Consider the following 16,469-nt stretch of genomic DNA (forward strand, 5'->3'; position numbering starts at 1 on the left):
CAGAACCCACCTGCCAGTGCAAGAGACGTAAGAGATTCGGTTTTGATCCCTGGGTCGGAAGATCCCCTGGAGGAGGTCTTGGCAACCCACTCCAGTATTCTTGCCTGAAGAATCCCACGGACAGAGGAGGTAGGAGGGCTACATGGGATTGCACTCCCATGGGATTACAGTGAGTTGGACACTACTTAAGCGACTTAGCATGCATGCAGCACAAGGGGCTTTTATTTTATTCCCCCCGCCCCTTTTTTTAAAATGGATGAAATGCCTATTCTTAGGAATATAAATAAAAAGTAGCATTTTACGTGACTGTTGCCATATTCTTGGAATGGCCTATGAAATAAGTGTTTTAATTACCAGTTTATAAATATTCTTTACTGTGAGTAGTTGAATAAAAAAGCTGCCTTTTTCTATTCTTTTGAGAATTAAAAAAAAAAAAATGCACAGCAGCCCAACTAGTTTCTAAAATCAGTTTTTAGGCTGGATTATTTAATGGTGAGAAATGAATGATTCAACATATAAATATTTGCTTCTAACCCACTTTTTAGATATTAAAAGCCAGAAATGTTATGAATATTTGTTTAGATGGCCAAGGGGTCTTTCCCCATTGGAACACAAGTGACCAGTACATGTCACAAATCATTTATTTTTCCAAACATATATAAATACATTTATATTTCACTTTGGCAGCAGAAACTATACTTTAAATGAAAAATCAATTTTAAAATAGAAGTTCATCAACTATTCCACAGTTGCACTATGCTTTTAACCATCTTGTTACATATACAGAGAATCACAGTGGGACCATAAAATTATACATCTTGTATTTGAATATCCTGTATGAATTGCTGCTGCTGCTGCTGCTAAGTCACTTCAGTCGTGTCTGACTCTGTGCGACCCCATAGATGGCAGCCCACCAGGCTCCCCCGTCCCTGGGATTCTCCAGGCAAGAACACTGGAGTGGGTTGCCATTTGCTTCTCCAATGCATGAAAGTGAAAAGTGAAAGTGAAGTCGCTCAGTCGTGTCCGACTCTTAGCGACCCCATGGACTGCAGCCTACCAGGCTCCTCCGTCCATGGGATTTTCCAGGCAAGAGTACTGGAGTGGGGTGCCATTGAATTGAGGATGAAACATAATTGTGCACTTAACTTCTACAATCTTGTACTGATGGGTTTCATTTTCAGAGCTAAATATTATAGTCATTAATGATAACACACACACATACAGCCTCAGGCTATTATAAACTAGTCTTAATATCTGTTTCTTTAGCTAGATAAATATTGAACACCTACTATGTGCTTAGCACTGTGCTAGGCACTTCAAAGTGAACTGGGGTAACAACAGACATACGATATAGCCTTAGTCTTCCATGCCCTTGTATGCTGAGTCAAATCATTTTTGTTTGAATGAGGCATTACCCAGTGGAGTGTCAGAGTGAGTTGTCTTGAAGTTCAGAGACCTGTATCATCTGAAATAGGGAAGGTTTCAGAGGCCTGCTTGACGGCAGACTTCAGCATAGCATGTTTTGGATCTAAGAGATGTATACAAACAGCTTGGTAATTTTGGAGATTCAGTATCTCAAAAACATTCAGGAATTCCTGTCAAAATCCTTAGCCATCAGGCAAGGACTGTACTTAGGAAGTTGACAGGTAGCAATGGCAGAGAACATTTAAGTTGTTGACAATGTACTGTATCATGGAAATGTTGACTGAGGGGTGGGCTTGGTGTAAGAGGCAGTCTCCTTGTCTAGTAACTTTTTGGAGGGCCCAAGAATTCCCCTGTTGTCTTGCTGCTGATGTGAGAGAAACAACTGGAGGGGTTCAAGGCTGCCATCTAGAGATTGATTTCGCTGTAGGCTGCCTCTCACTGTGCCAAGTTTAAGATCACACACCAGCCAGGAAAATCCTCCTTAGTGGCGTGGGAGCAGAGTTGTGGAGTTTTATGTTTTAGTTAATTCCATTTTACCAGACCAGTACACAAGGTCTGATTACTTGTTGGCATTAAGCAAGGCCTGTGGGTGTCTGGCAGAGGAGGAGAGATCTACAGAGGTATTGGAAAGGGAGAGAACAGAGGAAAGGAAAGATGTAGTTTTTAAGAAAAGTACATACGGAGCCACTGGGGAGGCCAGCTGTCATTATTGAGCCTCCATTGTCTCCAGAGTCATCAAGATGGGAGACCTTTGTTGAAAAGTAAATTTGACTTTTGACTTGCTTTCGTTGAGTCTGGACTCCATATTTCCCCCCAACTGGAGAATTTATAAATAACTTTTACTTGCTAAGGATGACATGAAAGAAGGTGTTCCTTCAAGAGGGCACTTTTTGCCCAAATAATATTGTTACTTCCTACAAGTTTATCCTCAGACTTATTCTCCATTCCTTCACACCCTTATGTGATCTTACATTAGTTGGCAAAACAGTAAATTCCAGATGAGGTGATAGAGAGGAAGTTATTCTGTTTCTTCTGGCGTCACACATCACATTGGATTCCCAGTCGAAATCCTTCCTGCCAGCTCCCATAATCTTAAAAGTTGGAATCACCCAACAGAGGAACAGAATTCATGCTCCTTTCTTTCTGTTTCCAGTGAAGCATCTTAAAATATTTTTCCTCAAAATCTTGTAATAAACCCAGCTTACATATTTAGATTCTTTCCCATATCAACTTTGCTGATGAAAGTTTGCTACCCAGGTTTCTAGTAGCCTGAAAAGTATGAAGTGGTAATGGGTATAAGCCTGGGTGGCTATTTTAGATGCATTCTAAACAGTAGGACAATTTCTTTCACTTGGTATACTAATATAGCTGTATAATTCAGAGAAACTTTAAATCAAAATTTCTTATTTTGGGCAAACACCAGGTTGTGCTGGTTAGTTGTAATAATAGAGTAAACCCTCTACATTTTTGAGAAATGTGTCCCTCCTAAAATCCCTAGGACTCAAATACCATAGAGTATGTACTTTTACCTCGCAATAGGACGAACAACCAAGATGGGTTGCAACATAGGCAGAAGGCTGGGTTCACTCACTTGCTAAAACCAGTCTCAAGGTAAGTTCCAGATTTTATGCTAAGGACCATGGGGTGGAATGGAGGGCTTAGAGTCAAGGCCAGTTGATAAAACCTAGTGAGACCAGTCTTGCTTTCTACCTCACTACTCTGCACAGTTTTCATCTTGACTCTAGCCAGTCAGACTAGTAACTCAATTTTTATGACACAGTAAGCCCAACCAGAGGCTTCCTTGGTGGCTCCATCAGTTAAGAATCCGCCTGCAATGCGGGAGACCTGGGTTTGATCCCCGGGTTGGGAAGCTCCCCTGGAGCAGGATATGGCAACCCACTGTAGTATTCTTGCCTGGAGAATCCCATGGGCAGAGGAGCCTGGTGGGCTGCAGTCTGTGGAGTTGTAAAGAGTCGGATATGACTGAGCAACTAAGCACAGCAAAGCCCAAACAGATGGCAGAAATGCCCATTAGTTGAGACGAGTTTGATTACGGTTTCTGGAAAATTTTTTAAAGTGAAGGCAGCACTGTGCATTTGTTGTAGACTGATTATTTGATTTAAAAAGAAACCTGTAGTACTGTACAAACAGCATCAAATTGAAATAGCCTGAATGCTGTTGACAAGCAAACGGTGATTCTTTTAGTAATAAGGCTTTGACTTAGAACTTCCAATAACATGAAAGCTGTGTTGTGTGTTTTTGACACTTCTATTAGAGTACACAAAGAACATGGAATTGTTTTATTCATTTTTTTTTTATGGTGAGAAAGTCTCAAAGCAAAGATTAGAGATTTTAGTATGTTTTATAATTTGAAGAAAAACATCAAATTTGAAGGTCATTAGAAAGATAAAATTTGGATTTTACTTTAGAGGAACACATTTCATGTGAAAAGTCACAATTTGCTTCGTGCCAAGAACAAGATGAATCCTTTACACTTACATGATAGTCTTATACAGCAAGGTTTTAAAAATAATTTACATTAAACGGCAAGTTACATGAAATTCTGGCCTATTTCAGGTATTCAGGGCATACATTTTCTTTTAAGAAGATTTGTTTTCAAATAGTGAAATAGAACCACTAATGCTTCTAATCTGCAAGCAATATCAAGAAAGCTATGTATAATAAATACATAGGTACAGTGTCAGTACAAACCTCATAAAATAAATAAACACCAATTCAGTCTACTTTTGCGTTAGAAACATGGCTAAGTTTCTTACTAAGATGCCACAACTCAGTAGATATGTTATTCTAAATTCATTTTGTAGAAACCAAAAGTCTGTGAATATAAGCGATAAACATAAAAAACCCAACATCATTCTATATGTAAAAAGAAACACTATAAAAGAGTTCACGATGGTACACAATATAGAGAGTAAGTTGAATTACTTTTTAATGAGTCCTAGAGGACATATTTACACTTGCAATGCCCCAAAGCTTCCAATTCTTAGCCATAATAGGTATGACTAAACTACCCTGCTTGTTTTTTTACCTCTGTGCATCTTGTTCCCAGTTTTGTAAGTCAGGTCAGCAAACTGTGGCCCTTGAGCCAAATCCAGCCTGCCATCTGCTTTTGTGTGGCTGTTGAACTAAGGATAGTTTACATTTTAAAAATGATTTTTTAAAAAATCCAAAGAGGAATATTTATGCCATGGGAAAACGATAAGCAATTCCAATTCCAATGTCTTTAAATAGTTTTCTTGGATCACAGCCACATTCAATCATGTATGTATTGTCTATGGCTGCTTTTGCACTAAGCTGAATCATTGCAACAAAGACCATTTGGCCCATAAGAACAAAGATATTTACTGACTAGCCCTTTACAAAAGTTTGCTGACTCCTGTTCTAAGTCAATTATTGCAAGCTTAACGGTGGTTTTTCCAACTGTTGAAATGTATAAAATGGCAGTCTGCTGGGCTTCTTTGCTTCATTCAGCAGGAAACCAGTTGATAGCAAGCCCTATACCATTTTGCTTGACCTCAGTGTGGACCTCGTATCAAGAGTTCAGAAATCATAAGTTTCCAGTTTAGTTTATGAAAATAAGGGAATTATATTTGTCTCCATTATGCTTGTTCTTGATTTTAACTTCTTGCCAAAAGAGCTTCACCTGTAAAGTTGTGTACATAGGCTTGTTAGTATTAATCTGTTCAAAGTGAAGCGGCAGAAACAATTCACAGTATAGTGAGGCTTAGGGCTGTTCAACCAACAGAAACTCGCAGCTCTGGTGGCTGGGTTTGGGGCAGAGAATGTTTCCTGTAAACTCATAGTGTTAGAACATGATGTTCCTGGGAGGTGGAACATTAGGCTCTTTCTGCCCTGGAACACCACATTCTTTAGAACGTTTTTTAACCACAATTAAACTGTCCAGCTTTAAAAAAAAAAAAAAAAGGTGGACTTCTTTCAACTGGTTAAATATATTACTTAAGGTAAATAATTGTTTAGAAAATCTTTTTATTAGGGGGTAACTCTTGAAACTTTAGAGGTGACTATTTCAGAACAAATAACATGAAATATTATGTTGCTCAGAAAGCAATAAAAATACTAAACTTGTTTTCTTATGAGCATCTACAGAAAGGCCCTTCTTTTTTCACAAGTGCTCTTTCTTGGAGACACTATTTATAAAGTTAATAACATGGGACATATATGACCATATATACGTCTGTGCACCAATGGCTATTATTCTTTCAATGACTGTTGTTAAAGAGAAACTTCCCCAAATTTAGGGAAAGAGGTCAATTGACTGATTATGAATTTCTGCTTACGATAGGAAAATTGAATCCAAAGGCAATCATCTAAATCACCACCACCTTCCCTATTCTCATAAAATATAAGCAACTAGTAATGCTCATTAGAACAAGCACATTATTTTGAAGTCAGATTTCTAATGGAGTTGTATTATGTACTTATTAATCTTCTGGCACACCCAGGGCTCTTTCTCTTCCAAGTGTAATTTCACTCTATCATTAACGGAGGTTATAACAGAGAGGTGAGAGGTATGCATAACATTATCACCCCTATGATTTATTTGGTGCTAAGTTCTTGATATGGATTCTGATCACTGTCTTTACTGTGTGCTCATAGACCCACTACCATGATGAGTCATTTTCCAAAAGCTGGAGAGGCTCAACATGGTGCTTAGTCCTAAAGTTCACTTAGTTCTTGGAGAAGAAGGCACTATCTCAGTGACACTGTCACTGAGAAGGAAAGTGAGTTGAGTCTGGAACTTTAAAAACAAGATACCAGGAAATTCTTTGGTGGTCCAGTGGTTAGGACTTTGCACTTTCACTGGTGAGGACCTGGGTTCAATTCCTGGTCAGGGAACTAAGAGGAAGGAAGGTGGTAATAAAGAGAACTATAAAGAAAGGGGAGGGTATGGAATACCAGACGTACCACAACAGAAAATGGGTTGTGAGCCTTCTCAGAGTCTGGAACAGCCCAGGTTTTCACTATTCTGTGCAGATTCAGTATTATCTGATGCTGTATGATGTGGACTGCTGCCACGGTGCTGAGATTTCTTCCTGGTGAGTCTTTGCATACAGAACCTAAACAGCCCTGACTTGGAATAGCGGGGTGTGCAGAAGCTCTGGAGGAGGTGGTTTCCTGTATTTCGCTATGTCTGACTTGAAAGAGGTTTCTTTGTAAGTGTATCCGGGGCACTAGTTGTTTTAGGAGTTGCTTCTTAAACATCGGCTCAATATGGGCTCTTGTAAGTCAGATTTGGCCCCATCAAGAGGTATTAATAAATTCTTTTAATAGTGAGCTACAATTTTATATAAGAAATACCTGATTGTGATGCAGACAGATGATGCAGCTGTGTAATATAAGCAACAATGCCTTCACCATGCTGTTGGTCTCTCAAGGATTTTAAATCTTAGAACTCTATGATGGAACAGGTGAAAAGAGGGCTTTAATAATCCCTTGAGTTCATTAAGAAACTAAGTGAAAGGAGATCTATGTTTGGGTTCCTCACATGCCTTCTTTTAAAAATTCAGATTCCATTTAAATAGTTTAAAACAGAATGAAATTTACTCTGTATGTGAATACCAAGCAGCGAGCTGGCAACCAAAGGCATGATTTACTTCAGGCTGTTACGTCATTTTGCTTTCTTTTTAAACATCACAACTTGCATGCCAGATTTTAAGTTTTTCATTGAGTCAGAAGAAATGGAGGTTGTTGAGGCTAAAACAGACCTAAACTAGAAGAACAGCAAACTAAAAATCCAAAGAATGAAAACAGAATGACCCATAGCAGTCCTTTGAGAATGTTCATGTGAATTACCAGTAATTAAGACAGTTCTATGTCTGATGAAATAAAGCTACTGTAGTTTGGACAAGTTTGTTGTCCTCTTGGTTATCTACAAAATAAGGAGATCTGAAATCATCAGTGCTGAAGTCGTGTGTATCTTCAGAGCCCCTTTTCTGTAGGGTACCATCCCTACCTGCCTCAGGAACTTCCTCCTCCAGGAAAAGACAAAAGACAGTGTACAAACTTATGTCTCACAAAGTAGTATAGTTGACCCCCGTTTTAGAACGCTGCAGTGATTCAGGATACCTGGGTAAACCGTGCTATCTTGCTCATTGTCGGTAGTCTGTGGTGTCACTGGAAGGCAAGCCACCCACAGGTTTCTCTTCTTTATTTTGGACATTTTCTGAGGCCAAGACCTGAGAAGGTGATGTGGGTCCTCGGGGCTGTTTAGTCTTGGTGAGCTTCTTGAGTTCGCTTGCAAAAGAGATGCCTTTTTTTTTATCTTCTCGAGATGCCTGTGGAAAATGAGAACCTTCCCTTGGTATTAGGTTAAAGAGACTGTATCAGAGAGAGCCCTTTCTTGTTCTCACTCTAGTAGGTAGAGCTTTGGAAAGCAGGACGGAGGGGACCCCCCACCCCCCACCACCTCGGGACTGCTTACACCCAGAGGGAAGACATTTCTTTCCATACGGTGAAAACAGAGCCAAGCCACATTCTTCCCACTAGTGTCTTTGACTTGGGAACTTCCTGGCTTTCACTAGCTCCTGAATTTGATTATACTGTAGTTATGAAAATCAAATAGAGCAAAATAACCTTGAACTTTACCTGCACCTGTTCCTTTAGCTTAAGGATGAATTTTCCTGCACCTTTCCACTTGCTTTGAGCTTGAAACACACACTCCTGATCCAAAAGGACGCGCTGGGAGGCCTTTGGGGTGGAAGACTTCCTGTTGGCGGTGTCTTTCACCACCTCTTCCAAAAGCACATAGTCACTCGGGTTGGGGTTGCTCAGGATGCTATAGGAATATTTGGCTTTGCATAAGGTCTGAAAGGTAAGTTACGATCAACAGAATAAAGACAGTATCTCCAACACTTGCTTCCCTGTAAATGAGACTTTAAGGTGGAAAAATGTCACAGACTTTTAGATGGGGGTGGGGGTTGGGGGGTCCTTTTCAGATCATATCATCCCACTTCTCATTTTACATTTTCACAGTTGTAGCTTATACAAACTTGCCCACATTGCCTCATTTAGCTTCACAACACCCATCCATGATTTAGATGTTATAATCCCCATTTTTCAAACAAGGAAGCTTAAGCTTAATAGGTCAGGCAGATTCCAGAGGATGAACAGCTTAGTAAGTAACAGAAAAAGGACTTGAGCAAGATTTTCTGCATCCACCAAAGTTCATAGACCTGAAAGTCACCCCGACAGTGAGGGACAGAATCCTGACCCTCCAGAGCCTCTCTGGCCCATGACACTGCCTCTGCATCTTAGAGTCTTGGATGTTGAAGGCATTTTAAGACTTACCTGGTCTCAATCTTTTATCGAGACTATCTTTCATTTATGCATTTATTCACTCATCAAAAATTTACTGTGTTCCAGATACTGTATATAGTCTGGGGAGTTCAGAGTCTATTAAGGAGACTAATATTAACCAAATTATCATGCAATCAGTGTAGCAAATAGCACTTAAATAGTGCTTCCCATGTTAGGTGTTATACTAGGCAAATGTCCATTACATATATTTACTTAATGTTCACAATAACTATAAAGAAAGTGCTGTTACATATCTTCATGTTTTCTGCGTGGTGACTTGGCACATGGCATTGTGCTGGAGCCCATTGGAATCTGATGTGTGAGAAATCTACAAGATAGAAACTGGCAAATGCTACAAATCAGGGTCTTTTTTTTTTTTTTTTTTTAAAGAGAGCCAATTTACTAGCACACCCGTGTAACTTAACACACAGATGGTTAAATGACTTGCCCAAGCTCTCTGAGCTAGTAAGATGTAGAGCCAGGGTTTACATCTGGAGCACCTGATCTAGAGTATGCTGTGAACCATTATGCTGACTTCTCAAACAAGTGTTTCATAAACGCAAACCACTACAGGGCTTGGAATGAAGGCAGCAGAGTTCTCTGGAGCCATATACCCAGAAGGGGAGAGCGTCAGAGTCCTCCTGCATGTCGTCTGAAGGATCCTGGAGAGATGGTCACTAGGTGATGGACAGTGACACTCCCGCTCTGCAGAACCACCTCCTGGCTCTGCTGTCAAGGCTTCTGAGAGAGCCTGACTCACATATACTCATATAGTGGGCAAGTATTGTTGAAGGACCAGATACTTCCCAGCCTTACCAGGCACATGCTGCCTTGTCATGTCCCCTTTGTTCCAGAACCTCATTCCCAGAGGGAGCTGGGCCCAGCAGTTGACACTGAGGACAGGGCTGGGGGAGGGCGGGGAGGCCTTCACCTGCTGAATGACGTCCTGTGCGGTGCTGACACGGGGCGCTTTGATGACCGTGCGTGGTTGCTCTGGGGAAACGTCGTGCACATGGACAAAGAAGCTGTCCTCCTCTGAGCTCAGGAGCATCTCCTTGTCATCTTGCACAATGCTCTTCTCTTCCAGGTTCTATGTTAAGAAAAGTCTGAGTAAATGATAACGTAGAATAAGGAAAGAAAAATCTAGTAAAACTTTGAGTTGGATCTTGGTAACGTGGAAGCAACTTCTTAGCTTGACATCCCATACACTAGTTACTGTTTCACAAACTATCCTAGAAGGATATACATGTCATCTTAGAGGAGGAAAGTACTGTAAGTTTCTGCTAATGTGGACACACTGATAAGGTCTGGTCCCAAACAAGCCAGTAGATCTGCTCGTGTTTGCTGTGGATTTTGAGTCCACCAATCAACTAGAGATAAATTTGTAAAAAGACAATATGCCATTTTTCCAATTACTCAGATTCAAATGGGCTTCCCTGGTGGTGCTCATGGTAAAGAACCCGCCTGCCAATGCAGAGACAGAAGAGATGCTGGTTCATCCCTGGGTCGGGAAGATCCCCTGGAGGAGGGCATGGCAACCCACTCCAGTATTCTTGCCTGGAGGATCCCCTGGACAAAGGAGCCAGGCAGGCTACAGCCCATAGGGTCACAAAGAGACATGACTAAATTGACTTAGCACACACGCAAAAGCCAAATAAGAATATGGTAACTACATTTAAAAGAAATCCCATCCATTCCCCAACAAAACTTGAGCATTTAAGAAACGCTAGACATCTGAAATGTGAAACATGCAAGACTGACATTCCGGCAGGCTGAATGAACAAAACCCACAATGGAAAGGCTAAAGCAATGACTGGAGGTAAGTCACATTGAAATGAACATTGACAAAATTCTCAATAATTACGAGAACTGGTCATCAGGTTAGATGGTTTTTGGTGGGTTGGCTTTCAGTGAATTTTACATTAATAGTTCAGTTCAGTCGCTCAGTCGTGTCCGACTCTTTGCGACCCCATGAATTGCAGCACGCCAGGCCTCTCTGTCCATCACCAACTCCCGGAGTCTACCCAAACCCATGTCCATCGAGTCGGTGATGCCATCCAACCATCTCATCCTCTATCGTCCCCTTCTCCTCCCGCCCCCAATCCTACCCAGCATTAGGGTCTTTTCCAATGAGTCAACTCTTCGCATGAGGTGGCCAAAGTATTGGAGTTTCAGCTTCAACATCAGTCCTTCCAATGAATACCCAGGACTGATCTCCTTTAGGATGGATTGACTGGATCTCCTTGCAGTCCAAGGGACTCTCAAGAGTCTTCTCCAACACCACAGTTCAAAAGCATCAATTCTGCGGCTCTCAGCTTTCTTCACCATCCAACTCTCACATCCATACATGACCACTGGAAAAACCATAGCCTTGACTAGACGGACTTTTGTTGGCAAAGTAATGTCTCTGCTTTTAAATATGCTATCTAGGTTGGCCATAACCTTCCTTCCAAGGAGTAAGCGTCTTTTAATTTCATGGCTGCAATCACTATCAGCAGTGATTTTGGAGCCCAAAAAAATAAAGTCTGACACTGTTTCCGCTGTTTCCCCATCTATTTCCCATGAAGTGATGGGACCAGATGCCATGATCTTAGTTTTCTGAACGTTGAGCTTTAAGCCAACTTTTTCACTCTCCTCTTTCACTTTCATCAAGAGGCTGTTTAGTTCTTCTTCACTTTCTGCCATAAGGGTGGTGTCATCTGCATATCTGAGGTTATTGATATTTCTCCCAGCAATCTTGATTCCAGCTTGTGTTTCTTCCAGCCCAGCGTTTCTTATGTGTTTTAAATATAAAGTTGAAAGTGAAAGTGTTAGTCACTCAGTCGTGTCTGACTCTGCAACTCCATGGACTGTAGCCTGCCAGGCTCCTCTGTCCATGGAATTCTCCAGGCAAGAATACTGGAGTGGATTCCCATTCCCTTGTCCAGGGGATCTTCCCGACCCAGGGATAGAACCCAGGTCTCCTGCATTGCAGGCAGATTATTTACCATATCTATAGACATATTTTTTAAATTATTTTTTTATTTTTAGACAGTCATAGAAATGGTATTAATGCCTCATCCAATATAGACATAGGTATCATCAAAAATTTTCAAGCAGTAAGGAAATATATCAATATAAAGGCAAACTTCCCATTTCTACTTTTTTTTCTTTCTTTCCTCCACCTCTCCCGTCTCTCCATAAAAAAACCACTGTTGTTAGGTTGTATATCCTTTGAACCATCTGCTATGGATATAAAAATATATTTTTGTGTATATGAATAAATATATACAAAGAAACCCTGGGACTTCTCTACTGGTACAGTGGAGAAGAATCTACCTGCCAATGCAAGGGACACTGTTCAATCCCTGGTCTGGGAAGGTTCCACATGCCATGGGCAACTAAAGCCCTTGTGCCACAACTCCTGGGCCTGTGCTCTAGGGTCCTCAAGCTGCAACTGAATCCACATGCCACAACTACTGAAGCCTGTGTGCCTAGAGCCTGTGCTCCGCAAGAAGAAGCCACCACAGTGAGAAGCCTGTGCACCACAATGAAGAGTAGCCCCCACTGACCACAACTAGACAAAGCCTGCCCAGCAACGAAGATCCAGCACAAGCAGAAATAAGTAAACAAAAAGAAATCCTGGAATTACGTGAACTTAAATATAGTGTGATTGTCAAATGGCTCCTGTTCTTTGCTAGCGCCATTTTCAAACGAGCGTAAAGTTATCTTCCACAAGGGAGCAGCGTGGAGACTATGGGGAGGTGAGGCAAGTAAACAGTAAGCAATCCCATCTCAGGATGGGAGGATTTGGCAGGAAGGCCCTCCAGTCCCCAGCATGCTTCTAGCTTAATCTCAGATCATCCCACTGAAACGATGCTAACTAACCAGAAGAATACAAGAATCACGGTCATTGTCCTGGAAATTCCAACCAGCCCTAGGAACCAGAATTGTCCCCGTTGATATTAAGGTCAAAACGGGTAACTGCCACCAGGTGGCGCCAAACTGTAGCCAGGATCAAAACGGACCGGCTCCTGGGGCTTCTCACCAGCCAGCGGCACGGCCTCGCCCCAGTCATTTCACTGTTCTTACAGTTGTGATCCCTAAGATTTACATACAGCTGAAGTGTTTGGATTCCACTCATCAAATTATGCGTGAGAGGGAGAGAGCTATTCTCTATTTTTATTACATAAAATGAGACTGTAGTACATATACTGTTCTACAACTCATTTTTCTCTCTACTTAAAAGGCTGTGATCTGGGACGTCTTCCCTCGTGGTCCAGTGGTTGAGACTTCACCTTCCAACACAGCAAGTACCGGTTTGATCCCTGGTCAGGGAGCTAAGATCCTACATACGTCAGGGCCAAAAGCCCAAAACATAAAACAGAAGCAATATTGTAACGAATTCAATAAAGACTTTTAAAATGGTCCACATCAGAAATATCTTTTAAAAAAAGATTGTGATCATTTCATGTCAGTTTCTAAATATTTTTATGTCTTTGCATTGATTACAATATATTTAACCAATTGGAGAGTGGGGTTGGGTGGTAATTCACATGACATAATTTATAATCCTGAAAGCCAGGATGTAAGCAAGACAAAAAAGTTCTAAGTTGCTATATAAAATATCACAATGACCATGCAGTAGGAATTATTTCTAAGAGCACTCCTTAGAGCCTTACTCAGAGCTTATTGATTTTTAAGCTGTTTTCAGTCACATTAGAAGCCATAGATTATGACCATAACAATAACCCTCGTTTGCATATTCATTTATAGTTTACTAAGCATTTTTCTACATTTTGTCTACATGTTTGACTTGAGTCTCATGATAATTTTTTGAGCCAAGCAGGGTAGTTACTATCATGCGTGCGTGCTAAGTTGCTTCAGTCGTGTCCGACTCTTTGTGACCCTATGTACTGTAGCCCACCAGGCTCCTCTGTCCACGGGATTCCCCAGGCAAGAATACTGGAGTGGATTGCCATGCCCTCCTCCAGGGGATCTTCTCGATCTAGGGACCTAACCTGTGTCTCCAGTGACTTCTGCATTGTAGTTGGATTCTTTACCGCTGAGCCACCAGGGAAGCCCAGTTTCTATCATAGATTTTACAAATAAGGGCATAGAGGTTTACAGAATTCAGATGATCCCTTGAAGCTCATCTATCTAATTTGTGTCAGAGCCGGGTTTGTCTCATTTCAAATCCAGCAGGTGTCAGAGGAGACCATATTGACCATAGGAAGATACCTAACAGCTTGAGAGCCCAGAAAACAAGAAAACTAGACAAAGCAGACAGGCAGGATCAGAGGTTGAAGACAGCAGCTTGGGGACTTTTAACATACAGACAAACTGCTTACATAGCTTCCTAGTTTCACAGAGTAAGTGGAAAAACTTATAGCCCAAATCTATCAACTATCCCAGTGTCTGCTTCCATTCAGTAAGTGCTGAATTCATTTAGTCAATCAGTAAATTTGTATTGTGTGTCATTATGCAGCTGGTAAGCCTAGATACATGAAATATGATTTGTTATCTTTTGAGACATGTTTCAGTCATTTCAAAACTTTTCTCTCAACAAGGCATATAAAGGAGAACTTGCTATATTATACTCATCAGAAAATGTTTGTTAGCCTTCCCCTCTAATATATCCTTCTTTTTCCAAAATACTTCTGTTCCACCAGCCTTTATTAAACATTTATTCCTGACATCTCTACTGCTTATTGTCATATACATTTTAATTGCATACGGGGCAGCCCTGGCCTCCCAGTCCTTCCAACCCTGTGATGAGGACCCATCATGACACTCGGCAGTCTGCCCATTGCTGCTCACTGCCTCCTACTGCCTCCCATGGTGCTGGGCATGGAGGAGCCCTGAGCACTGACTCAGCTCCAGCTTGGGCAGCACGGGGTGGTGGAAAGAATACTGACCGGGAAGCCGTAAGATTTCAGTTCTTTCCACTTCTCACCCTGTCATAATCTAACCTCTCTGAACCTGTTTCCTTTGTGTAGAATGGTTTCCATTATATCATAAGATGATTCAAGATATTGGGTGCTTGAGAGCATTAACCACTGTAAGTCATGATGCAATATATGGTTAAAAAATTCACTTCACTGATATTGTCACTTCTAGGATACTTTTCGGTTTTTTTGGCTAGGCCATGCGGCAGGTGGGATCTTATTAATACTTCCTGGACCAGGGATTGAATCAGTGCCCCCTGCATTTGGAGCATGGAGTCTTAACTACTGGACTGCCAGGGAAGTCCCTAGCATACTTTTTTACACGTGACAAAGACATTAGAAATAGGAAAAAAAAGCAGAGAGAAATTAAAGATGGCTTCAAAAGCCCAGGTAAGCCCTCTGATACTTTCTTCTACACCTTTTATGATTAGAATTGCTTCTCTGCCATCTTAGTACTTTGTACACATCTGATGGGGAGAAGACACTAGGGAGATAATTACATTTTTTGGCTTATAAGAAGTGTCCTCTTATGATCTAAGACAAGGTTAGGAGGGAACGCAGAGGCTCTGGTTCCTAGAGAAGCTGGAGTGCAGTGAGGCCATGTTCATAGTTACGTGGAGAGTGAAAAATAACACACGATGCTGAAATGGGCTCGTTATCATCCCTGTGTTCTAGCAAGCATGGACCAGCAATGGGCATTTTACCAGTCCATCTCCATTTCATGCCCCAAAGAGGCAGATCATGTGCCTAGGACAGGGCCTGGCACAATTAGGTGCTCAATAAATATTTGTTTAATCAGATTGTTGAACTGCTTCAACTGCTTTGTTGTTGATTTATCATAAGGCATTATTATCTATGTAATGACCCTATATGTCATTTTAAAAAATGGCAGTCAATTAGTGAGCTCACTTCAGTCGCTCAGTCGTGTCTGACTCTTTGCGACCCCATGAATTGCAGCACGCCAGGCCTCTCTGTCCATCACCAACTCCCGGAGTCTACCCAAACCCATGTCCATCGAGTCGGTGATGCCATCCAACCATCTCATCCTCTGTCGTCCCCTTCTCCTCCCGCCCCCAATCCTACCCAGCATTAGGGTCTTTTCCAATGAGTCAACTCTTCGCATGAGGTGGCCAAAGTATTGGAGTTTCAGCTTCAACATCAGACCTTCCAATGAACACCCAGGATTGATCTCTTTTAGGATGGATTGATTGGATCTCCTTGCAGTCCAAGGGACTCTCAAGAGTCTTCTCCAACACCACAGTTCAAAACCATCAATTCTTCGGCGCTCAGCTTTCTTCACTGTCCAACTCTCACATCCATACATGACCACTGGAAAAACCATAGCCTTGACTAGATGGACTTTTGTTGGCAAAGTAATGTCTCTGCTTTTAAATATGCTATCTAGGTTGGCCATAACCTTCCTTCCAAGGAGTAAGCATCTTTTAATTTCATGGCTGCAATCACCATCAGCAGTGATTTTGGAGCCCCCAAAAATAAAGTCTGACACTGTTTCCGCTGTTTCCCCATCTATTTCCCATGAAGTGATGGGACCAGATGCCATGATCTTAGTTTTCTGAACGTTGAGCTTTAAGCCAACTTTTTCACTCTCCTCTTTCACCTTCATCAAGAGGCTCTTTAGTTCTTCTTCACTTTCTGCCATAAGGGTGGTGTCATCTGCATATCTGAGGTTATTGATATTTCTCCTGGCAATCTTGATTCCAGCTTGTGTTTCTTCCAGCCCAGCGTTTCTCATGATGTACTCTGCATATAAGTTAAATA

The 16,469-nt window shown here is 41.4% G+C and overlaps 1 protein-coding gene across 4 annotated transcripts in view; it reads right to left on the bottom strand.

The window, feature by feature from the left end:
* Nucleotides 1-3,826: 3,826 nt before the first annotated feature.
* PLCE1 (phospholipase C epsilon 1) overlaps nucleotides 3,827-16,469 on the bottom strand; it is a 359,604-nt gene continuing 346,961 nt past the window's right edge. For 2 of the 4 annotated variants that reach the window (XM_081553509.1, XM_081553501.1), the window contains 4 exons: nucleotides 9,695-9,853; nucleotides 8,053-8,271; nucleotides 7,534-7,742; nucleotides 3,827-5,089 (listed from right to left, as the gene is read on the bottom strand). In XM_081553509.1, coding sequence (XP_081409635.1) covers nucleotides 7,557-7,742; nucleotides 8,053-8,271; nucleotides 9,695-9,853 — 564 coding nt within the window. In that variant the 3' untranslated portion in view covers nucleotides 3,827-5,089; nucleotides 7,534-7,556. Of the gene's footprint in view, nucleotides 5,090-6,765; nucleotides 6,862-7,365; nucleotides 7,743-8,052; nucleotides 8,272-9,694; nucleotides 9,854-16,469 lie in introns of those variants that run through there. The other 2 variants (XM_081553520.1, XM_081553530.1) reach the window with 2 other exon arrangements.

The sequence above is a fragment of the Giraffa tippelskirchi genome, chromosome 2 (genome assembly GCF_054371585.1).
Source record: "Giraffa tippelskirchi isolate mGirTip1 chromosome 2, T2T-mGirTip1v1.2.pri, whole genome shotgun sequence".
NCBI lineage: Eukaryota > Metazoa > Chordata > Mammalia > Artiodactyla > Giraffidae > Giraffa > Giraffa tippelskirchi.